Here is a 24,373-nt window from a genome sequence, read left to right as displayed (position 1 = left end):
TCTAAGGTGGTCAGGCCTTAGGGAGGAGAACTCAATGATTTGTTTCCAGGTAGGAGATCCCTGACTCTATCCACTCTGCACAGCAGCTTAGTGCCATATCTGGGATGGTCAGGTCCTGGGAGAGGTCTGCCACAGAGGCAGCCCAGGTCCCTGGCAGCAACACAGTCACCTCAATTCATGCAGCCACACACCCCAGCCCCCAGCCCCAGTCTACTCCACACCACAGCCTTGCACTGGAACTGGGACAAATACAAAGGAGAAAGGGACATGACCCTGGACTGCTTTGCAGAGGAAGAACAGATGCCTATACAGGATGTGCATGGGTTTGCTGTGACAGCACAGTCTTCACTTGCTTCAGCAATCACCTCCTTTGGAGTAGGCCATGCACTCAAGGGCAACAGAATTTGTTTGAACCTGACCTTCAGGGCTTCTACTCCAACAAATGGGGAGCAGACCCTGCCCCCAACAAAGCTGTGACAGCCACAGAGCAAAGAGGAGGTGCCGTGTCACATCCAGTGCAGGCTCTGGTCACCACAACAATCATACCCCCTATCAAGGGGATAATGAACAAACACTCTAAGGAAAGATTGGCTGGCATCTATAACAAAACCAGCCTTAGTGTTGCTGGTAGATGTAACCAGTGTCCAGCTTCTTGTCCTGTCCCAGAAAGAATTCAGAGACAAGACACAGAGGTTAGGATGGTAAAGTAGGGACTTATTAAGGGATGGATAGTCCACTCTCAAGGGGAGAGCGGGCAGATTCAGGTGAGCAGCTGCCCTGAGTTTCTTTGGCAACTTGGTTACACAGGGTGTAAAATTGAGTGGGCAGAATATTCATTGGGGAAGGAGGGGTTTGGGGTCATATTCCCTGATTTCCATCCCAGCTCCACCTTCTGGAAGGAAGGAAGGATTTGTGTCCTTATTTAGTCTGGATGGAAGTGTCATGGCCTCGGTGCATGATGGGTACTTCTAATCTGCAAGGCTAATTTTATTGAAGTGAGGGCATAATGAACAAGAGGTTACATTCAGACACTCGAGATTCCTGCCTTTTCCCACCTTTCTTTGTTGGCCTCCAAGCCACTCAGCACCCTAAAATGTGTGACCACTTATCAGCCCAGAAGTTCCTGTTTTTCTCTGCCCAGGGACCCCTGGTGCTTATATGATGGTTTCCTGTTTTGGGCCTGTGCCCCTCCTTTCTGCCCAATTCATATCTAGCCATCTGCCTGCTCTAACACTAGCACCAAAAATATTGGACACGCATAGTCTACACAGGGATTCTCCCACATAAAAACACCTTTTAAGACCACAGTAGATAACTATTTCTCCTAAATTCACAGAGAAAGTTAAGTAAAATGAAAAAGCAAAGGAACTACTCCTAATTAAAAGGATTAGATAAATCCCCTGAAAGGACAAATAATGAAACAGATGTCATTAGTCTACTAGACATCGAGTTCAAAAAGGAGGTAACAAAATGCTAAAGGAATTAAGAAAGATTATCAATAGAAATGCAGATCACTGTAACAAGAAACTAGAAACTACAAAGATGAACCAATCAAAATGAGACAACTCAATTGCCAAGATATAAACCAATCTAGAAGCAATGAATAGGAAATGGTTTGCTCTGCTGCAGGAAGGCAATGGACCTCAGGTTTCCCCCACCCAGCTGCCTCAGTTTGCTTTGCTGCTGCCGGCAAGTGTCCTCAGGTTTCACAGGGTCCCCTCTGCCTTGGCTCATTCTGCCACCTGGAGCAATGCTCTGGGCGTTCCCATGGGTTCCCTTCACCTTGGTTTATCCTGCTGCCACTGGCAATGATCATCAGGTTTTCCAGCGTCCCCGCCACCTTGGTTCTTCTGCCGCTACAGCAACAGTCCCCTGTTTCACTTGGGTCCCTGTCACCTTGGTTCACTCTCAGGGCAGCCTGTGCCCACTGCCCCGGCTGCAGCCACAGCTCCTGCCCCTGCCGTGGTTCCTCTCTGGCTCCCATTCAGCTTAATGACGTCTTCCCAAGACAGATCCATTTTGTCTGGCACGGCAGGCATCAATTTGGCCTCAGCGTGAGCCCGCGCGTAAGCATGCCAATGTGTCACTGCTGGTGCCCTCTGGCGTTTTCCAGTGTCTGTCCTACAGCAGCAGGGATTATGCTGCAGGCCAGAAGCACTGCAGTGGATTAGAACTGAGAGTCTAGAAATAAACTTATACATATATGTTCATTTAATATTTTGACAAGTGTGTCAAGACTAACCAATGAGGAAAGAAGTCTTTTCAATAAACAGTCCAGGGACAACTGGATAGCTACATACTAAAAAATGAAGTTGGACCATGGCCTCACTCCATATACAAAAATTAACTCAAAATGCAACAAAAACTTACATGTAAAAGCTAAAACTATAAAACTCTTAGAAGAAAATATAACAGTAAATCTTCATGGCCTTGGATTTAGCAATGTTTTCTTGATATGACATAAAAAGCAGAAGTAACAAATGAAAAAGTAGATAAATTAGATTTCCTCAAAAGTAAAAACCTTTTTACCTAAAGGGCACTATCAAGAAAGCGAAAAGATAATCCATGGGAAAAAAATAGTTGCTCATCATGTATGTGATGTCATATATTTAGAATCCATAAAGAACACTCACAACTCAACAACAAAAAGATAAACAACTCAATTCAAAAATGAGCAGAGAAAGGGGAGGGTATAGCTTAGCATGCACAAGGTCCTGGGTTCAATCCCCAGTACCTCCATTAAAATAAATAAGAATAAATAAATAAATAAACCTCATTATCCCCCCTTATAAAAAATTAAAATGAGCAGAGGATTTAAATGGACATTTCTCCAAAGAAGATATAAATGTCCAATAAGCACATGAAAAGATGGCCAATATAAATCATCATCAGGGAAATGCAAATTGAAACCACAATGAGATACCACTTCACACTCAGAATGACTACAGTCAAAATATCAAATAATAAGTGTTGGTGAGTATGTGAAGTAACTGGAACCCCTAAATATTGCTAGTGGGAATGTAAAATAATGGAACTATTTTGGAAAACATTTTGGCATTTCCTCAAAAAGTTAAACATAGAAGTTATCTCTTGGCCCAGAAATTCTACTCCTATGTTTATACCCAAGAAGAGTAAAAACATATGAACAAACAACTTGTTACATGTGTGTTTAGAGTGGCATTATTCCTAACAGCCAAAGGGTAGAAACAATCCCAATGCTCTTCAATGGATAAATGGACTAATTAATGTGGTCTGTGCATACAATGAAATATTATAAAAAGGAACGAAGTACTGATGCATTTTACAACATGATGAACCCTGAAAACATTATGCTACATGAAAGAAGCCAGTCACAAAAGGATGCCATGTTATATGATTTTACTTAAATGAATATCCAGAACAGGCAAATCTATAGAGACAGAATGTAGATAAATGTTCTATGTCTAGAAGGGATGAGATAAATTGGGGAATAATAAATAAATTGTATGGAGTTTCTTTTGGGATGATAAAATATTCAAAAATTGATTGTGACGATAGTTGCACAATTCTGTGAATATACTAAAAATCGTGGAATTATACATAGGTGAATTATATGGTATGTGAATTTTAAGGTATTATATAACAATAAAGTTGTTATAAAAATTACACCAAATACATGTGTAATTTAAATATAGCTAAGGTGATTAAATTTATCCCATTTTAAAAAGGACAGATTTATTTAAAAAGAAATCTTGTTACAGGTAATTTCCATGGCATTGCTAAAACCATGCTTTAAAAAGTAGGAAAGTAATCAAGAAAGTAGGAAATCAGGATTAAGAAAGTAGGAAAATAAATGGATAGAAAATATACTCAGGTAAAATACCAAAACAAAGGAAACACTAGGGACAATATTATCATCATACAGAATAGATGTCAAGGTAAAATGCATTATACATGTTAGAAATGTATATCTTTTATAATCTTTATCATTTATTTACCTAACAAACTCACCTTAAAATGTACAAAGCAAAAAATATCGGAAGTACGAGGAAAAGTGGATACATACACAATAATAGTAGGAATTTTAACAATTCTTTCTCAGAAATGAACAGATTAGAGATAAAACTAATAATAGAAATATATAATTTGATAAATATCATTTAATAAATCTGAACTGACATATGTACAAAAGTATACAAATGTAAATACACATTGTGATGGATGCTACCCTTAGCTATCCAGTTAGTCTTTATTTCCAGTCTTCCTTTCCCCCATGTGAGGCCATGTGACTAAGTTCTTCTGAATGCAATAGCAACTGTTATATGTGCATTTTGCCTGAGTTAATTAATTTTAAAAAGACCAAAAAAAAACCCCGAAAAACAAAAAACACTTGCCTTGGATATACTCTTCCTCATTCCCAACGCCTGGAAAAAATATGTGTCCCAGCCCAAATCATGCAAACAAAGGCAATATTCCAGAGATAGTAAAGCAGCAAAATGGAAGGATCGTGGGTCCCAGAATGACTGAGTGAATCAAATCTGTCCTCAAATCTGGTTACATCAATTAGGACTGTTGTATGAAAGAGAAATTAAGATTGTTTTCCTTAAGTCATTTCTTTAACGTGATTACATTTCAGGATTTCTTCATTACATAAGCTTTGGCTTACTATAGATAGATAATAGACAGATAACAGATGATCGATACTTAAGTATTTACAAGTAGATAAGGTTTTGTACCTAAACTACAAAAAATATACTTTTCAAATGCTCATGGGACATTTTCAAAAGTTGATCATGTACTAGGGAGCTAAAAAAAATTCCTCAATTTCCCCAAATAGAAACATATAAGTCATATTCTTGTACCATAATGGACAGTAAAAACTGGATTATATGATAGACTGATATTGAGATAGTTAGATGGATGAATGATAGATAAGTGATGGATAGATACATAGATGAACAGAGCACCTGGAAAATACCACTATACTGTAAAATAACTCTTTGGTAAAGAGGAAATAAAAATAAAATATCTGAGTGTATGAATATGAAAGACAAAGATATCACTACATATGAATATCTATAGGATGCATGCAAATAACAATTTTCAGAGAAAATGTACACTCTTAAATGCATTCATTAGAAATTATTCAGAAAATAAGAGACACTGAAATTAAATATTCAATTCAATAAGCTAGAAAAAGAACAACAATATTAACTAAAGGAATATAAAATAAAGGAAGTAATAAAAATAATATCAGACACTAATGAAATAGAAAACATACAAATGAGAAAAAGGTAATAAACCAACTCAAACATTAAGGTACTTATTAAAAATAATAAGACAAACCTCTGGCAGGTCTTGAGAAATAAAACTCAAATGGATATGAAAAAGAAGAAAAACTGACTTATAAAAATATATTAGAGAATTTAAATCTTAAGATAATACAATGAACAACCCGGAGTCAGAAAACTTAACAACTTACATTAAGTGCCAATATTTTAGGAAATAAACTACTAATATATTACCAAGATTGACTGAATAGAATATTCATTTGCCTTTGACCTAGAAATATTTCACTACTATAAAATCATTCTTGACCTAGAAATATTTCACTACTATAAAATCATTCTAAAGATGTGCTCTCATATATACAAAATAAAATGCATGCAAGGTTACTGGTAGTGCCAGAGTTTACAACAGCAAAAGAACAGAAATAACCTACTGACCTATTGAACCTAGTAACCTATTTTGAAGCCATAACTTGTTCTCAAGTAACACGGGACCTCCCTTAGTGCAGGCTAAAAAAGATTCCAATAGACTGACTGACTTGAAACTCCAGTCTCAGTCCCTCAAATTAAGCCATAAGCTGTGGTTATAATGATCCATTCAAAATAAAAATCTGGTAGTGGGCACACAGGTACTTGTATCATTATTTTCTACCTACATATTTTTTTTTAATTTCTTAAAATAAAGTTTAAAATGTCATTAAAAATGTAGTAGACTTATTTTCAGCTGTCACATGTAAAGTGCTTAGTTTTCACTCCTATCATTACAGTAAGAAAAATGCTGAATGAACTGAAAATTAATCACTTTTCTTAGACTCATCAAATAATTGAGGTTGCATGTAAAACTGTCACTCCAAAATTGGGAAAGACAGGTGAATAAAGACAAACACAGCTAAGATCAGGTTACCAGTAGTAGAAGTCATTGGAGCTATAAATTAATAGGAACAACTAAGTGGCATTACATTAATTAAACAAGGAGGCCTTTGGACTGAGGTGGCTCTAATGCCTTGGTGGCCTATGTAAGCAAACCAAAATCTAAGCCTATAAATGCCTCAAGGCTACAAAATTGAAATCTAAATAACAACCAATCACAAACAGCCAACTGGGCCTTAAGCTATAGCCAATCAGTCATTTCCTTACTTTGCTTCTGCCATTTCTCCATAAAAGGCTCTTCCTGAGCTCCTGTTAATGAAGTGCTCCTAACCACTTCCAATTTGGTGCTGCTGAAATTCAAATTTATTTTTGATCAAATTAACTGTTACAATTTTAAATATGTTTTAGTTTATCTTTCAACAATGGAAACATGACAATTTTCTGGAGGCTGAATATAAACTAGCATGAGATGGAGAAACTCCAGGATCTGTAGTCTTTTTTTTTAACATTTTTTTTTGAGTTATAGTCATTTTACAATGTTGTGTCCAATTCCAGAGTAGAGCACAATTTTTCAGTTATATATGAACATATATATATATTCATTGTCACTTTTTTTTTCACTACGAGCTACCACAAGATCTTGTTTATATTTCCCTGTGCTATACAGTATAATCTTGTTTATCTATTCTGCATTTTGAAATCCCAGTCTGTCCCTTCCCACCCCCCGCCCCCTTGGCAACCACAAGTTTGTATTCTATGTCTATGAGTCTGTTTCTGTTTTGTATTTATGTTTTGTTTTGTTTTTAGATTCCTCATATGAGTGATATCATGTGGTATTTTTCTTTCTCTTTCTGGCTTACTTCACTTAGAATGACATTCTCCAGGAACATCCATGTTGCTGCTAATGGCATTATGTTGTCGGTTTTTATGGCTGAATAGTATTCCATCGTATAAATATACCACTTCTTCTTTATCCAGTCATCTGTTGATGGCATTTAAGCTGTTTCCATGTCTTGGCTATTGTAAATAATGCTGCTATGAACATTGGGGTGCAGGTGTCATTTTGAAGTAGGGTTCCTTCTGGATTTATGCCCAGGAGTGGGATTCCTGGGTCATATGTTAAGTCTGTTCCTAGTCTTTTGAGGAATCTCCATACTGTTTTCCACAATGGCTTTCCTTGCTTCCCTCTCCCACTCTTAATGATTTAGATGTCTTCTTTTACAATTTTGTGTTTATTCTTTTTGTAATTCATGGCAGTTATCTCCTTTCTAGTTATGAGTTTCTCATTTTTGTAGCATCCTGCTGCTTTTCTATTTACAGTAGACCTGTCAATATTTCTTTTAGCATGGGTTTGGTGTTGCTAAACTCTTCTAGTTTTTGCTTGTCTGTGAAGTTCTTTATCTCTCCTTCTATTCTAAAGGATAGCCTTGCTGGATAGAGTATCCTAAGCTGCATCTTTTTTTCATTCAGGACTGTGAATATGTCTTGCCACTACCTTCTGGCCTGTTGTGTTTGTGTAGAGAAATCAGCTGAGAGCCTTATGGGGGTTCCCTTGTAACTCACTCTTTGTTTTTTTCTTGCTGCCTTCAGGATCATTTCTTTATCCTTGACTCTGGCCATCTTGATTATAATATGTCTTGGTGTGAGTCTGTTTGGGTTCTTCCTGTTTGGGACCCTCTGAGCCTCCTGTACTTGGATATCTGATTCCTTCTTTAGGTTTGGGAAGCTTTCAATTGTGATTTCTTCAAATACCTTTTCAATTCCCTTTGTTCTTTCTTCCCCTTCTGGAACCCCTATTATGCATAGATTGGCATGCTTTATATTATCCCATATGTCCCTTATATTGTTTTCATTGTTTTTTATTTGTTTTTCTCTCAGCTGTTCTGCTTGGGTGCTTTCTGTTGTCCTGTCTTCTAGGTCACTTATTCGTTCCTCTGCCTTATCTAGCCTGCTTTGTACAGCCTTTAGGTCAGCTCTCATCTCAGCCAATAAGTTTACTAATTCTACTTGGTTCTTCTTTATAGCTTCTATTTCATTTTTAACATTTTATATCTCTAAACACTATTTCTTTTAGTTCCTTCAGTACTTTGATCAGTCCTTTTTTGAAATCTTGATCTGGTAGGTCATCAATGTCTATTTCCTCGATCATGCTTTCAGGGGATTTCTCTTGATCTTTTAATTGGGAGTGGTTCATCTGCTTCTTCATATTGCTCATATCTCTCTGGCACTGTGGCTTAAGGAGTATCAGTTATCTAGTTCTCCTGGAGACGCTGTGCTCTTAATGATTTAATTGAGAGGTCTTTGTGTCTTTGCCCTGTTTCGTGAACTCAGCTTGCTGTTTCCAGGGGCCCTCTGTTGGCACCCTCTTCTGTGCTGCTCCCAGTGGCTGTCAGCCAGCAGATCATGCCCCCTCCCAACACTGGGTCAGGTGCTGAGCTCTTACCCAGTGGGTGGGTGGGTCACTCCCCCTCCTGATGTCGCCATCACATGCTGCACTCAGGGGAGGCAGGTGGGCAGATTGCGCCCCCTCCCAGCACTGTGGTCAGGTGCTGCATTCCTGCCAGGAAAGTGGGTTGCCGCCCGCCCTTGCCCGGCGCTGGTCGCTCCACTGCTCCGTGCAGCTGCCCGCTCTGCCTCAGGTCGGCACTCCGAAGGCGGGCTCAGGGAACACTGCAGAATGGCCCCGCCTCTGCTCCGTGCCAGATCTCAGCTCCTGGTTTGTCTTGGTGGCGCAAGTTCTCTGAGGTGCCAGGGCAGAAAGATCCTGTCTGCCACCAGCTGTAAACAAGTCTCAGTCATGCCTAGGAGGTTGCAGAGCCTCTGGGTGCGGATTCAGGGCTCGGCCCCACCCCCACCTGGGTGCTGTGCACAGGAGAGTATGGCAGCTGTGGCTGAGCCTATCCTCTCTTCTTGCGAAAAGCGCCAGTAATGGCAGTGCAGGTCTGAGGAGACAAAGCCTATGGCGTTCCTCCCCCCAGAGCACACCAGATGTGTTGCTTTGATTTTTTGCAATTTATGGGGGACCGAGGTTGTTCTGCTCTGTATCCCCTCCCAGCCATGGTGTGCAGCACCCTGCAGTCCCCTGGGGCTGCCTCAGTGCAGCCGCTCCAGTCCTCCGCCCAGCTGGGGCCACCTGCCCCAGCCCCAGCTGCCAGCTCGCATCTTGGGCTGGGTGTCACGGGGACCCTCTGTGCCCATCTAACTCAGTTCTGTTGGTCAAGGGGTGCTCAGGGCAGATTTGAGTCTCAGAGGTTCCCCTTCCATCCCGCTGACCTCTCCATTGGAGAGGGGAGACCCAGTGAACGAGTGCCAGTCCTCCTTTGCCGCTCCCTCCCCGTGGGATCAGTCCCTCACTGTTTTGCTTTTTCTTCTTTCTTTTTTCATTTTTTCCTACCAGACTTTTGGTGTCTTTGTCTTTCGAAGAGGGTGATGTTTTGTTGGAGTTCGGCAGGTGCTCTGATTGGCTGAGTGGGTCCGTAGATGTGAGTTTTGGTGTATCTGTGGGAGAGGGTGAGCTACAAGCGTCATTCTACTCCGTCATCTTGCTTCTCCTCCTCCCGGGATCTGTAGTCCTAAAGGGGGCCTTTTACTTTTATGACTTTTACCTCCAAGAATCCCATCAGATTCTCATAGTGAGGAGCCATGAAAAATCACCTCATGTCTTTGGCAGTGGGAGGGCGAAAGCAACCATTTTAAAATACATACAGTGTATTCTCTATAACAAATATGAATTCTCGAGTGAAAAAGAGTTTACCTAAGTCTTATCTCACATAGGCAGAGGGCAATTACCTTAGTCCAGCCATTGCTAGCATTCTTGTCTCACCTAAGCTGGGAGGGATAGTAAGAAACATTTCTGGAGGACACAGCCCAGAAAAATAGACATACTACAAGATTAATATTTAATCATAATATTATAGAAGTCTTCTTTCTCCTGTATGTTACTACCTCTATATCAGCATGCCTCCATTATAAAAACAACAATAGATTATAGCTGAAAGAACGCAAGAAAAGAATCTACTTAGGATGTAGTTCCTAGGGAAACCTAAAAACAATGGAGGAAGGGGTAAAAGATGAATTTTAAGCCTCTGGCACCTATTGCTGCAATACTAGCCAGACTAACATAAAACCTCACACTATAAAGGCCTACTTACTTTAGTTCCTGCTGCCCAATGTAATATGTCTGGCTTTCCAACAACAAAAAATTACATGGTATGCTAAAAGACATGAAAAAAATACAGTCTGAAGAGACAAAGCAAGCATCAGAAACAGACTCAGATATGACAAAGATATGGAAATTTTCAGACAGAGAATTTAAAATAATTATGGCTTAGATGTCAAGGGCTGTAATTGAAAAAGGAGACAATATGCAAGACAGAGAGGTAAGCAGATGTAAGCTGTGATATGAACTCTAAGAAAGATTCAAAAGGAAATGCTAGGAAAAAACCCACTGTAACATAAACTAAGAATGTTTTTGATGAGCTCCTCAACAGACTGGACATAGCTGAGGAATGAATCAGTAAGCTTCAAAATCTGTCAACAGAAATCCCCTAAATTGAGGGGAAAAAACACAACAGAATATCCAAGAACTGTGGGACAACTTTAGAAGGTGTAACATTTAAGTAACTGGAATATCAGAAGGAGAAAAAAGAGAATTTCATTTGTAAATTAAACAACACACATCCAAATGCCTCTTGGTCAGGGAAGAAGCCCCAATATATATTTTAAAATATTTTTAATTAAGTTATAATAAAAATATGAATAATCAAATTTTGTGGAATACAGCAAAAACAGTGCTTAGGGACAAATTGATAGCACTAAGTGTATTCCAAAAAAATCTAAAATCAAAACCTAAGATTATATCTTAGGAGCCTAGAGAAAGAAGAGAAAATTAAGCCTAAGGCAAGCAGAAGAAATTCTGTAAGAATTTCTGCAGGAATCAATGAAATTTAAAACAGGAAAACAATATAGAAGACCAATGAAGCCAAAACTAGTTATTTGAAAAGATCAACAAAATTAATAATTTTCTAGCAAGGCTAATCAACAAAAATTAGATGACACAAATTACCATATCAGGAACAAGAAAGGGGTCATCATTACTGACCCCATGGGCATTAAAAAGATAATGAAGGAATGGAAGGAATACTATGACAACCCTATGTCAACAAATTTAATACATTAGATAAAATTATCTTCAATGACACAAACTACAAAAACTCACACAAGGATTAAAAGGTAACCTGAGGTGGGGAGAGTATAGCTTGAGTGGTAGAGTACATGCTTAGCATGCATGAGGTCCTGGGTTCAATCCCCAGTACTTCCTCTAAAAATAAATAAGCCTAATTACCAGCCCCCCAAATTAACCTGAATAAATATACTAAATAAACTAAATAAATAATTAATGTCCTTCAAAAGAGAAATCACTAGGCCCAGATGGCTTCACTGGTGAATTCTACCAAATCTTTAAAGAAGAATTAACAGCAATCCTCCACAGGCTATTCTAAAAATATCAAGCAGAGGAAACACTCCTAACTCATTCTAAGAGACCATTACCTTAACACCAAAACCAGCTAAAGATATTATAAGAAAGGAAAACTACAGACCAATATTTCTCATGAACATGGATCTGATGATCTTCAATAAAATATAAGCCAAATCAAGTTCAACATATATAAAAATAATTATTTACCCCAACCAAGTGAGATTTATTCCAGGTATCCAAGGCTGGTTTAACATTAAAAACTCAATTAATTAAATTTATGACATCAACAAGCTAAAGAAAAATTATCTATCATATCAATTGATGCATAAAAATCATTTGATAAAATCCAACACACATTCATGATAAAAACAGTCTCAGTAAACTAGGAATAAAAGAAAACTTCCTCAGTGCTTGCCATCTAAGATCAGGGGAAAGTCAAGGCTGTCTCCTCTGACAACTATTCGACATTGTACTGAAAGTTCTAGCTAGTATAATAAGAAAAGAAAAAGAAAAGAAGAAAAGAAGAGATGTACAACGGGGGAAGGAAAAATATGTCTCCCTTTATTCACTGAAGAAATAGTTTGTCTGTGTAGGAAATCCTATAGAATTGATAACAACAACCAAAAACTTCTTGGAACTAAAAAGTGATTATAACAAGGTCACAAGAAACAGGATTAATATTTTAAAAGTCAATTGCTTTTCTATATACTGGAAATGAATAAATGGTCTTTTAAGTTAAAAATAACGTTTATAACACTCCTGCAAAATAAAACACCTAGACATAAAGCTAAAAAACAGATATAAATCTGGACAAACCTTACACCTTTCACAAAAATTAACCCCAAATAGTTTGTAGACCTACATGTAAAATGAAGAAACTATAAAATCTCTTGAAGAAAACATACATTTACATGACCATAGAATCAGTGATGAGCTTTTAAAAGACAACATCGAAAGCATGATCCATAAAAGTTGATAATTTAGATTAAAAAAATTTTTTTAATATGTGCTCTGTGAAAGACACTATAAGAGAATGAAAAGAGGAGCCACACACTGGGAGAAAATAGTCTATCTGATAAATATCTATCTGATAAAGGACTTGCATACAACATACAAAAAACTTAAAATTCAACAACAGAAAATAAACAACTCATTTAAAAACTAGGCAAAAGATCTAAGCAGATATCTCACCAAAGAAAATATACAAGTAGGAAATAAACATAGGAAAAGATGCTGAGTATAATTTGTTACTAGGGAACTACAAATTCAATAATGAGATACCTCTACCTACTAGAATGTCTAAAATTGAAAAAAATTTACAAGCCCAATAGCTGATGAGAATGCAGAGCAAAAGGAACTCTCGTTCACTTCTGGTAGGAATGCAAAATGGTGCATCCACTTTGGAAGACAGTTTGGAATTTTCTTTAAAAACTGAACACAGTCTTACCAGAAGATCTAGCAAACATGGTCCTGGGTCTTTATCCAACTTATTAAAAAAAACTTATGTCCACACAAAAACCTGCACATGAATGTTTATAGCTGCTTTTTTTATAATTACCCAAAAACTGGAAGCAACCAAGATGTCCTTCAACAGATGAATGGATAAACAAACTGTGGCACAACCTTACAATGGAACACTATTCATCAATAAAAAAGGAATTAGTTACAAGATGTGCAGAGACATGAACAAATCTTAAATGCATATTGCTAAGTGAAAGAAGCCAGTTGCAAAAGGCTAGGGAGTATATGATTCCATTTATATCACATTCTGGAAAGGGAAAAATCACAGAAATGGTAAAAATAAAGGAAAAGATTTAAATAGTTTAAACATAGGGGATTTATTAGGACAGTGAAACTATTGTGTATGATACTGTAATGGTGCATACATGACAGTATGTATTTGTTAAAAAAGAGAACTTGACAGTCATAATGTATGAAAATGTCGCAAAATATTATAACTGCATTAAAAATGTATGAAACAAACTTACTGAAGGGTATGAAGGGAAAATTGCTGCCCTACGTAACTTATGAGTGTTACAAGTTTAAAGTCAAAAGAAGCTGCACTAAGTGCTCTACTCTAGTTGGTACAGTTGTTTCCCACAGCAGTACAGGCTAGCAATTCTGAAACCACTATACAAATATACTGGAATTGAACAGTTAATTAAATGGATTGAATGGTGCTGGGAGCCAGGTTTCTCACTAGAGTAGGATGTTATAGGTAAGCAAGGGGAGAAGGCTAGAATGATTTTTGTGATAATGGATTAGAGTTGGAGAAAGCATGAACTCCCATTCACCTTCATATAGATACAGATGGTCACATATATAAATATTCATAGGTATGTGTATATACACAGGTTAATATATACCTACATATTGCATTGTTTTGTTAGCTGAGAGGGCCTATAAGTAACAACTCCCCAGTAGCAACAAGCATACCAACACTGAGATCTAAGTTTCCTAAAATCATCATCCAATAAGAGGAACTAGGGCTCTTAGAAATGGTGAATTCTAGGACAAAGGCAGTAAATATTGAAAATGAGCATAGGGTATCTTGTAGTGAGAGAAAGTAAAGTCTGAAGAACATGTTAAGGGACAGCACAAATGTTGCATTTGGCAAAATTCATACTGTGGGAAACTAAACAAAAGACAAATTCTTTTTTGTGTGTGCAAAAATTAATTGCAAGGAAAAATAGGTAGTGGGAGAAGGATCATAGATTTAAAAAGACTTATAAGACATTAAAAACTGTAATGATTAGATCCTATTTGGATACTGATTCAAAGAAACTAATTTTTTTAAGGTATATGTCTGCCAGGTAAACATGAAAGATACCTAGGCATTTGAAGATTACTTATTTAAACTTTTAGGAAAGACAATGATATTGGATTATATGTCATAAAAATCTTTATCTTTATGAATACATATGAAATATTTAGAAATAAAACGATATGATGTTTTGGATATGCTTCAGATTTTTCCAGTAGCAAGAAATGGGGGAAGGTGAGGGCATAACTGGAATGAGATTGTATTGAGGATTGTTGATACTGAGTGTCAGGTATACTGGGTTCATTATATTATATAATAAAGAGAACAGGGTTCTCTTTATTGTTGTATATGTTTGATAATTTCTGTAATAAAAAGTTTTTTACTATAAATGTGATGCCATTAAATTTGAAATCCTAAGTAAAATTGATCACTTAAAAGTTTAATCAAATAATACAAACTGAAACTGTATTCAAAACTCAAGTCACCATTAAATGTTCCAGGAAAAGGCAGTTTTGAAAGCAGTTCTACCAAACAGTCACGGAGAAACAAATTATCATCTTATGTAAACTCTCCTAAAGCATGCAAAAATGGTCAATTATTCAATTCATTTTGCCAGGCTATTTTCCTCCTTGATTCAAAAACCAGATGAGAACACCCCATGAAAAGAACACTTAAGCCATGCTTACTCACATAGCAGCAAATATTCTAAACAATTTAATAGCATATTCAACATAGCAGTGAATTAAATGAACAGGCTGTGTTTGAGGAATAAAAATATGATTTAACATTAGAAAATACTTTCAATTATAATTCCCTGTACAAATTAGAGGAGACAAAACACTTGATCTTGTCAGTGGGTACAGAAAAAGCCTTTGAAAGAAATCCAATGCAAGTTTATGGTTAAAAAAAAAGCAAACATTAGAACTTCAATTTTCTAAAGTCTATTGCAAACACTTAAATGTGAAATGTCAGAAGAATTTCCATTAAAGCCAGGGACAGACAACACAAAAATGAATGCTCTCTCCTGTACTGTTCAAAACTGCACTGGAACACACAGAGTGATGAATATCAAAATAAATAAGAGATATGAATATTGAAAAGATAGTATTGGGTGATAGTATTATTATCTATAAAATATGTGGAGTATTTGAATGATTGAGAGACTTTAGAGAAATGTATATGGATGATCATTATAGCAAAACAAAGAACCCTGCCACATAAAAGCAATAACTAATGAGAACATGTAATAGAAAATATCTCATTCACAAAGTCAAAAAATTACCTTAAAAATCTTAACAAATATATACAAGATATTAATGGAGGCAAATCCAGCTGAAAGTCCCAAATAGAGCAGTAAAACATATTCATTAATGGGGAAGAGAATATTATAACGATTATTATAAAGATGTGAATTGTCCCTAAATTATTTAGAGATTTAATGCCTTACCTGTAGATGCCAAGCTGACCATCAAGTTCAGACTGATGACTTCCACACCCCAAATCAACTCCCAGTAACTAGAGAAAGGAGAGGGGGAGAAACTCAGCAACAAAAGCTAAACCACGAAGCATGAGAAACACCTGGGGAAGATTGCTGACTGTGGGGAGCTGGTTCCTGTGTTTGGGGTGGGGGAGTGAGAAGCTGCAGCGAGTGGGGGAGGGGCTGTGGGCTGCACAGATGCAGATGACAGAATGGGTAGAAGAAAAGATTTTAAACTTCTGACCTGTTTCATTGCACAACTCAGAGGCAGACCCTTCAGACCACAGATGTCAGTAGCCCTGAGATAATAGCAAGATAGCAGGAAAGATGAGATTATTGAGGCAGTAAGGCCTCAAATCCTGTGCTAATAACCACCTGAAATCATTTTAGTGTGTTAAAATAAAAAACAAATGGAGACTAGCCTTGAAAATTCCCTGAGCAGACAAAACTAGTTTAGTCATACAAAGCTTAATTTAGCTTATTTTGCAAGACTAACTTGATCTGGGTCATTTCTTGCTTATGCCTCTGGGAATCATAAGCAAAACTTAAACTGTTTTCCAAAGTTGAGATGAGATAATCACTAACCAATTCCCTATCATTTAAGAAAATTCGAATATTATAAACAATCACTGTGAAGAATAAACAGTCACTGCCTTTCCACTATATAAATTGCTTTGTAACAATATGCCCCTGAGCGTCACTCCATGTTTGGTTTGAGTGCTCTGTATTCACAAACCGTCTTTTTGGTGTGGGCACAATAAACTTTAACTAATTACTGCTTCAGTGATTTGTTGGTTTTATCTCTGTTATTTCTGAACTTTTGACAAATGACTGAGGACTGGGCTCTCAAAAATTATTTTAATAGAAGATAAAGAATGGACTGGAAATAGAATAGGAACTATCAGAGTGATGCCCACACAGTAAGTGTAGGTATTCTTTCACGAAATTTTATGTATATTCTAAATATTCACTTGGTAGTGATGTAAAATATATATATGTATATATTTTTACTAGGAATGAGGGTTAAGAAAGTGAAAATCAATACTCTGCCCTATGAAATGTTAGATAACTCCAAATAGGCAGGAACTCCCCAAATGCTGATGCTCAGCCTCTTCTGTGCAGAAAAAGAATCTTTTAGAACAAAATGTTTCTGAAGTCTGGCTGGCTGGTGAAGAGACTCCATTGAAAGGTTTGCTTCTTCTCTGACCCTCCCCCACAGTCAGGAGTGCTGCAGCTTCCCATCCAACATCTTCTTTGGGACACAGAGTCATTCACTCCAAGGTTTGCAGCTAAGCTGACAGGGAGGGAACCTCTCCCAGCCAGCATTTAACCAAGGACCCAGGAGCCAAGTTGAAGACTCTCAGGAGTGAGAACTTAGGGGAGAATCCTCCCAGAAGGTCCAGAGAATCCAGCTCCACCCCGGATGACAGCACTGGAAGATCCCCCGCAGAGCTGTCAGGCTGTGAGCTTCCCTCATTTCTGCCTTGGGGGTCTCATAGCAGTGAGAGCCTTGGCTGGAAGGGGACAGACTCAGGTCACAAAAGGGAAGAGTCTCAGGCTCTGTCAGGAGTCAAGGTGAGGATCTTGAAGGAGCATTGAGGGAACCTCTCAAACTAGAAGAGGGGAATCCCGACTTCACCCTGTCCCTGCAGTCAGCCCCCAGAGGCCCCAAGTCAGGGGAATGTGGTGGCCACTGACTTCCTTCTGAGGAAGTGGGTGATGCACTCTCAGGGAAGTGAGGTTTGGATAGAGGGGTGTGACTTCAGATCAGCAGAGAAAGGAGTCCCAGTATCTGCCATTTGTCAAGAAAAGGACCCTGAGGAAGGACTGAAGGGACCTTTGACATCAGAACAGAGGTTAGCCCCATTCTACCCCTGCTATCAGAGATGGGAGGACCCCAGGCAGGATGAGCACAAGTGGTGTGTCCTGACTTCCACATCCAGGGCTCAGAGAGACCAGGGACTTACTATCAGGATGGGGCCCACAGGTGGTTGGAGAGCAGAATCCCAGGTCCCGCTTGGAGTCACGGAGAGGACCTTGAGGTAGCATGCAGAGAACCTCCCACCCTTTAAGAGTGGGAACCTGCCAGAGCCAAGGACTGTGGAGGAGAGTATCTCACGTCCCCCTGGGAGTGAAGGTGATGAACCCGAAGAAGCACTGATGGACCCTGGACCCCAGAACAGAATCAGTCCTGGGAGGTCAGAGGGCGGGAGGACCTCAGGCAGCAGTTCCTGAAATGTGGGTCTCAGAAGGACTGGGGTCCTGGTATGAAGGGAGGGGCGAGGGAGGGGACCTCAAACCCAGAAAAGAGGCCATCCCACAGAAAGGCGCCCTTGCTTTCAGCTGTCCGGCGGCCCGAGGGGAGGACAGGCCCACGTGGTTTGTCCTGACTTCCGCATCCGAGTCTCAGACAGACTGGGGACATAGTGTAAGGGAGGCGGGGCCTCAGGTCTGCCGAGGAGAGAATCTCAGGGCCGCCTGGGAGTGAAGGGGACGACCGCGAGTTAGCATTCAGGGACCCTGGACCCCAGAACAGAGTCAGTCCTGGGAGGCCATGGGGCGGGAGGACCTCGGGCAGCAGTTCTGAAATGCGGGTCTCAGAGGGACTGGGGTCCTGGGATGAGGGGCGGGGCTTCGGGGGTTCCAAGGGGAGGCTACATGCCGCCTGAGTCAAGGTGAGGACCCCGAGGGAGAACGGAGGGATCCTGGACCCCAAGACAGTGTTGGACCTTGGAGGCCTTGGGGCAGGGTGACCACCGGCGGCATTTCCTGACATCCGGGTCTCAGAGGGACTGGGGTCCTGATATGTGGTGCGGGACGATGGAGGGGCCCCCGAACCCAGAAAAGAGGCCATCCCACAGAAAGGCGCCCTTGCTATCAGCTGTCTAGAGGTGGGAGGGGAGGACAAGCCCACGTGGTGTGTCCTGACTTCCTCACGCGGGTCTAAGAGAGACTGGGGACTTAGTGTAAGGGAGGCGGGGCCTCAGGTCTGCAGAGGAAAGAATCTCAGGGCCGCCTGGGAGTGAAGGTGACGACCGCGAGGGAGTACTGAGGGGATCTTGGAACCCAGAACAGTCGGTACTGGTAGGTAATAGGGCGGGATGATCACAGGCAGCATTTCCTGACATCCGGGTCTCAGAGAGACTGGGGTCTTAGTGTAAGGGTGGGGTGCTAAGGTCTGCAGAGGAGAGAATCCCCGGTCCAGCTGAGAGTGAAAGTGAAGACCGCGAGGGAGCACTGAGGGACCCTGGACACCAGAAGAGTCGGTCCTGTGAAGTCATAGGGTGAGATGACCACAGGCAGCATTTCATAACATCCGTGTCACGGAGAGACTGGGGACTTAGTGAAAGGGGGCGGAGGGGGTCTCAAGACTGTGGAGGAGAGTATCTCAGGTCCCCCTGGGAGTGAAGGTGATGACCCCGAAGAAGCACTGAGGGACCCTGGACCCCAGAACAGAGTCAGTCCTGGGAGGTCAGAGGGCGGGAGGACCTCAGGCAGCAGTTCCTGAAATGTGGGTCTCAGAAGGACTGGGGTCCTGGTATGAAGGGAGGGGCGAGGGAGGGGACCTCAAACCCAGAAAAGAGGCCATCCCACAGAAAGGCTCCCTTGCTTTCAGCTGTCCGGCGGCCCGAGGGGAGGACAGGCCCACGTGGTTTGTCCTGACTTCCGCATCCGAGTCTCAGACAGACTAGGGACATAGTGTAAGGGAGGTGGGGCCTCAGGTCTGCGGAGGCGAGAATCTCAGGGCCGCCTGGGAGTGAAGGTGACGACCGCGAGTTAGCATTCAGGGACCCTGGACCCCAGAACAGAGTCAGTCCTGGGAGACCATGGGGCAGGAGGACCTCGGGAAGCAGTTCCTGAAATGTGGGTCTCAGAGGACGGGGGTCCTGGTACTGGGGGAGGCTCAGGTGGGCAGAGGGGAGACTACATGCCACCTGAGTCAAGGTAAGACCATGAGGGAGGACGGAGGTTATCGTGGACCCGAGAACAGTCGATCCTGGTAGGTCACAGGGCGGGATGACCACAGGCAGCATTTCCTGAAATCCGGGTCTCAGAGGGACTGGGGTCCTGGTATGACGGGCGGGGCCTGAGGTGGTCCAAAGGGAAGCTACATGCCGCCTGAGTCAAGGTGAGGACACCGAGGGAGAACGGGGGGATCCTGGACCCCAAGATAGTGTTGGACCTTGGAGGCCTTGGGGCAGGGTGACCACCAGTGGCATTTCCCGACATCCGGGTCTCCGAGGGACTGGGGTCCTGGGATGAGGGGCGGGGATTGGGGTGGCCAGAGGGGAGACCACATGCTGCCTGAGTCAAGGTGAGGACCCCGAGGGAGAACGGACGGATCTTGCACCCCGAGACAGTGTTGGACCTTGGAGGCCTTGGGGCAGGGTGACCACCGGTGGCATTTCCCGACATCCGGGTCTCGGAGGGACTGGGGTCCTGGGATGAGGGGCGGGGCCTCGGGGGCTCCAAGGGGAGGCTACATGCCGCCTGAGTCAAAGTGAGGACCCTCAAGCAGGAAGGAGGGGCCCCTGGACCCAGAAAAGTGGCCATCCCACAGAAAGGCGCCCTTGCTTTCAGCTGTTCGGCGGCCCGAGGGGAGGACAGGCCCACGTGGTTTGTCCTGACTTCCGCATCCGAGTCTCAGACAGACTGGGGACATAGTGAAAGGGCGGGGGCCTCAGGTCTGCGGAGGCGAGAATCTCAGGGCCGCCTGGGAGTGAAGGTGACAACCGCGAGTTAGCATTCAGGGACCCTGGACTCCAGAACAGAGTCAGTCCTGGGAGGCCATGGGGCGGGAGGACCTCGGGCAGCAGTTCTGAAATGCGGGTCTCAGAGGGACTGGGGTCCTGGGATGAGGGGCGGGGCTTCGGGGGTTCCAAGGGGAGGCTACATGCCGCCTGAGTCAAGGTGAGGACCCCGAGGGAGAACGGAGGGATCCTGGACCCCAAGACAGTGTTGGACCTTGGAGGCCTTGGGGCAGGGTGACCACCGGCGGCATTTCCTGACATCCGGGTCTCAGAGGGACTGGGGTCCTGATATGTGGTGCGGGACGATGGAGGGGCCCCCGAACCCAGAAAAGAGGCCATCCCACAGAAAGGCGCCCTTGCTATCAGCTGTCTAGAGGTGGGAGGGGAGGACAAGCCCACGTGGTGTGTCCTGACTTCCTCACGGGGGTCTAAGAGAGACTGGGGACTTAGTGTAAGGGAGGCGGGGCCTCAGGTCTGCAGAGGATAGAACCTCAAGTCCCACCGAGAGTGAAGGTGACGACCACCAGTGAGCACTGAGCGACCCTGGACCCCAGGACATAGTCGGTCCTTGGAGGCCATGGGGCGGGATTACCACCGGTGGCACTTCCTGACATCCGGGTCTCAGAAGGATTGGGGATGTGGTATGAGGGGCGGTGCCTCGGGTGGGCATAGGGAAGACTACATGCCGCCTGAGTCGAAGTAAGTACACTGAGAGAGGACGGAGGGGACCCAGGACCCTAGAAAACAGGCCGTCCCACAGAAAAGCGCCCTTGCTTTCAGCTGTCCGGCGGCCCGAGAGGAGGACAGGCCCACGAGGTTTGTCCTGACTTCCGCATCCGGGTCTCAGACAGACTGGGGACATAGTGAAAGGGCGGGGGCCTCAGGTCTGCGGAGGCGAGAATCTCAGGGCCGCCTGGGAGTGAAGGTGACGACCGCGAGTTAGCATTCAGGGACCCTGGACCCCAGAACAGAGTCAGTCGTGGGAGGCCATGGGGCGGGAGGACCTCGGGCAGCAGTTCCTGAAATGCGGGTCTCAGAGGGACTGGGGTCTTGGTATGACGGGCGGGGCCTCAGGTGGGCTGAGAGGGGAATCCCAGGTCCTGCCAGGAGTCAAGGTGACCCCGAGGGAGGAGTGAGGGACCCGAGATCCCAGAACAGAGGGGACGCAACCGATCCTGCGCCTGCTGTCAGCCCTGGGAGGCCTCAATGCGGGATGAGCACACGTGGTGTGTCCTGACTTCGGCATCCAGGGCTCAGAGAGACTGGGGACCTACTATCAGGATGGGGCCCTCAGGTGGTTGGAGAGCAGAATCCCAGGACCCGCTTGGAGTCCCGGTGAGGACCCTGAGTTAGCGCGGACAGGACCTCCCACCCTAGAAGAGTGGGAACCTGCCAGAGCCCAGGCCTCCTGTCAGCACGCGGGTCCAGGGCTGTGCCACAGTGTAGATCCGAGGTCTCCCCTCCTTTCTCTCCCAGGGGCTCCAGACACCGGAAGGCCTAGGTCTGAGACACGTGTTCTCGGGTCACAGAGCACAGGAGGCCGGCAGTGCCAGGACTGAAGGTGAGGTGTGGGCCCTGAGTGTGTACCCGGGGGCTCCCGGAACAGAGGGGACCCCGCGAGGCCAACGTCCACTCCACACACCCCGTGTTGCCCCCAGAACCTCGGGCTGTGCCGGCTGCACCCTGAGGAGCCGCCTCACTTCCCCCGTCAGGTTCACAGACGACCGTCCACCAGGAGGAGAGCCCCTGTGAGGCCGAGGGCACCCCTGAAGAGGAGACCTGTAAGTAGCCTTTGTCAGAGCCCCCCACGGTGGGTTTCTCAGCCCGGGCCACTGACACTCCCTTTCTTCCCCAGGCCTGTGGGTCCCCATCTGTCATCCCTGCCCACGCTCCTGTCGTCAGCCGGACACCAATCATCATGCCTCGTGCTCCAAAGCGACGGCGCTACACGCTTGAGGAAGGCAGTCAGGCCCAGATTCCCATAGTTGTCGATGAAGATGCTTCCTCATCTTCCTCCACCTGCTCCTCCTCTTTTCCCTCCTCTTTCCCCTCCTCCTCCTCCTCCTCCTCCTCCTCTTGCTTTCCTCTGATTTCAAGCACCCCTGAGGAGGTGTTTGTTGTTACTAAGACCCCAAGTCCTCCACAGAGCCCTCAGAGTACCTCCCCTTCCCCAATGGCTGTTGCCTCTTCTCCATTAAGCGAACCCGACGATGGCTCTAGCAGCCAAAAAGAGGAAGGTCTGAGCACCTCGCAGGCACTGCCAGGTGCTGAGTCATTTCCCAGAAGTGCGATTGATAACAAGGTGGCTGATCTGGTGGAGTTTCTGCTCCTGAAGTATCGCAAAAAGGAGCCGACCACAAAGGCAGAAATGCTGAATATCGTCTTCAAAGATGACCAGGACCACTTCCCTGTGATCTTCAATGAAGCTTCTGAGTGCATGCAGCTGGTCTTTGGTGTTGATGTAAAGGAAGTGGATCCCAGCAACAAGTCTTATGTCTTGGTCACCACCCTCGGTCTCACCTATGATGGGATGCTGAGTGATGAGCAGAGCATGCCCAAGACGGGCATTCTGATACTTATCCTGAGCATAATCTTCATGGAGGGCAACTGTACCCCTGAGGAGGAGGTGTGGAAAGCACTGAGTATGATGGGGGTGTATGCTGGGAGGGAGCACTTCATCTATGGGGAGCCCAGGGAGCTCATCACCAAAGTGTGGGTGCAGGAGGGGTACCTGGAGTACCGGCAGGTGCCCAACAGTGATCCTGTGTGCTACGAGTTCCTGTGGGGTCCCCGGGCCCATGCGGAGACCAGCAAGATGAGTCTCCTGGTGTTTTTGGCCAATATCAATGGGAGTGACCCTAGATCCTTCCCACTGTGGTATGAAGAGGCTTTGAGAGATCAGGAAGAGAGAGCCCAGGCTAGAATTGCCACCACAGATAATACTGCCATGGCCAGTGCAAGTTCTAGTGCCATGTCCAGCAGCTTCTCCTGCCCTGAGTGAAGTCTAAGGCAGATTCTTCACTTAGTGTTTTAAGAGGGCAGTCAATGATCTAAGTAGGAGAGGGCTAGGCTGGGGATGAGGGAATCCTAGTGAATAACATCTTTGTGCTTCTGTTCTATCGAGGTGACTTAGAAATTCATCTTTTATTTTTGGTATTTTAAAATGTTGTTACTTAACTAGAAAGTTTGTTAGCGTCAGAATATAAGTTTATGAATGACATTGGTTACACACTTATTGTTGCTTTTCCAGTTTAGGAGAAAGAGTTTTGCTATTTTGTAAAACAAATTGGGAAATCTTCCTTTTTATTTGTAGTCTGTAACAAGATAAGACAGCATTAGTATAGAAATTTCCTTGGAAATGTGAAAGAACTTAGCAGTAAAATTGAGAAAATATTTAACTGGGTCACTTTTAAAATTCTCATCATTTTTAGTCTATTCTGTAAAATTAAGGTGTATACTCAGATTTTCTTAGCTTATTCAAGACTAGAAGAAATTAAATGGTAATAAATTATATCTCTGCTCACTGGGTCATTTATTTCTCCGAACATTCACTGAATGTCTTCTCTTTGGAAGGTGTCATGTTAGCAGTGGGGACACTAGGGTAACCACGACATACCTCAACCTATACAATGGTAGAGTCTTGCAGCGGCAGTCATATAAGGAAGATGGTGAGATGTTCCCTAAGACCCACAGAACAAGTAAGAGAAGAGGCGAGGTGCTGGGGGTCTGGGAGCGAGCACTGAAGTGGAAGTTCCCCAAACCAGG

The 24,373-nt window shown here is 43.3% G+C and overlaps 1 protein-coding gene across 1 annotated transcript; it reads left to right on the top strand.

The window, feature by feature from the left end:
- The first annotated feature begins 22,469 nt into the window (after nucleotides 1-22,469).
- Nucleotides 22,470-24,099, top strand: MAGEA10 (MAGE family member A10). The gene has a single exon (XM_045517764.2). The coding sequence runs from the start codon at nucleotides 22,527-22,529 to the stop codon at nucleotides 23,607-23,609; it is 1,083 nt and encodes a 360-aa protein (XP_045373720.1). The 5' UTR covers nucleotides 22,470-22,526; the 3' UTR covers nucleotides 23,610-24,099.
- The last annotated feature ends 274 nt before the right edge of the window (nucleotides 24,100-24,373 follow it).

This window comes from Camelus bactrianus, chromosome X (assembly GCF_048773025.1).
Source record: "Camelus bactrianus isolate YW-2024 breed Bactrian camel chromosome X, ASM4877302v1, whole genome shotgun sequence".
Taxonomy (NCBI): Eukaryota; Metazoa; Chordata; class Mammalia; order Artiodactyla; family Camelidae; genus Camelus; species Camelus bactrianus.
The sequence above is the reverse complement of the archived record's forward strand: the minus strand, read 5'-3'. Positions and strand labels throughout refer to the sequence as shown.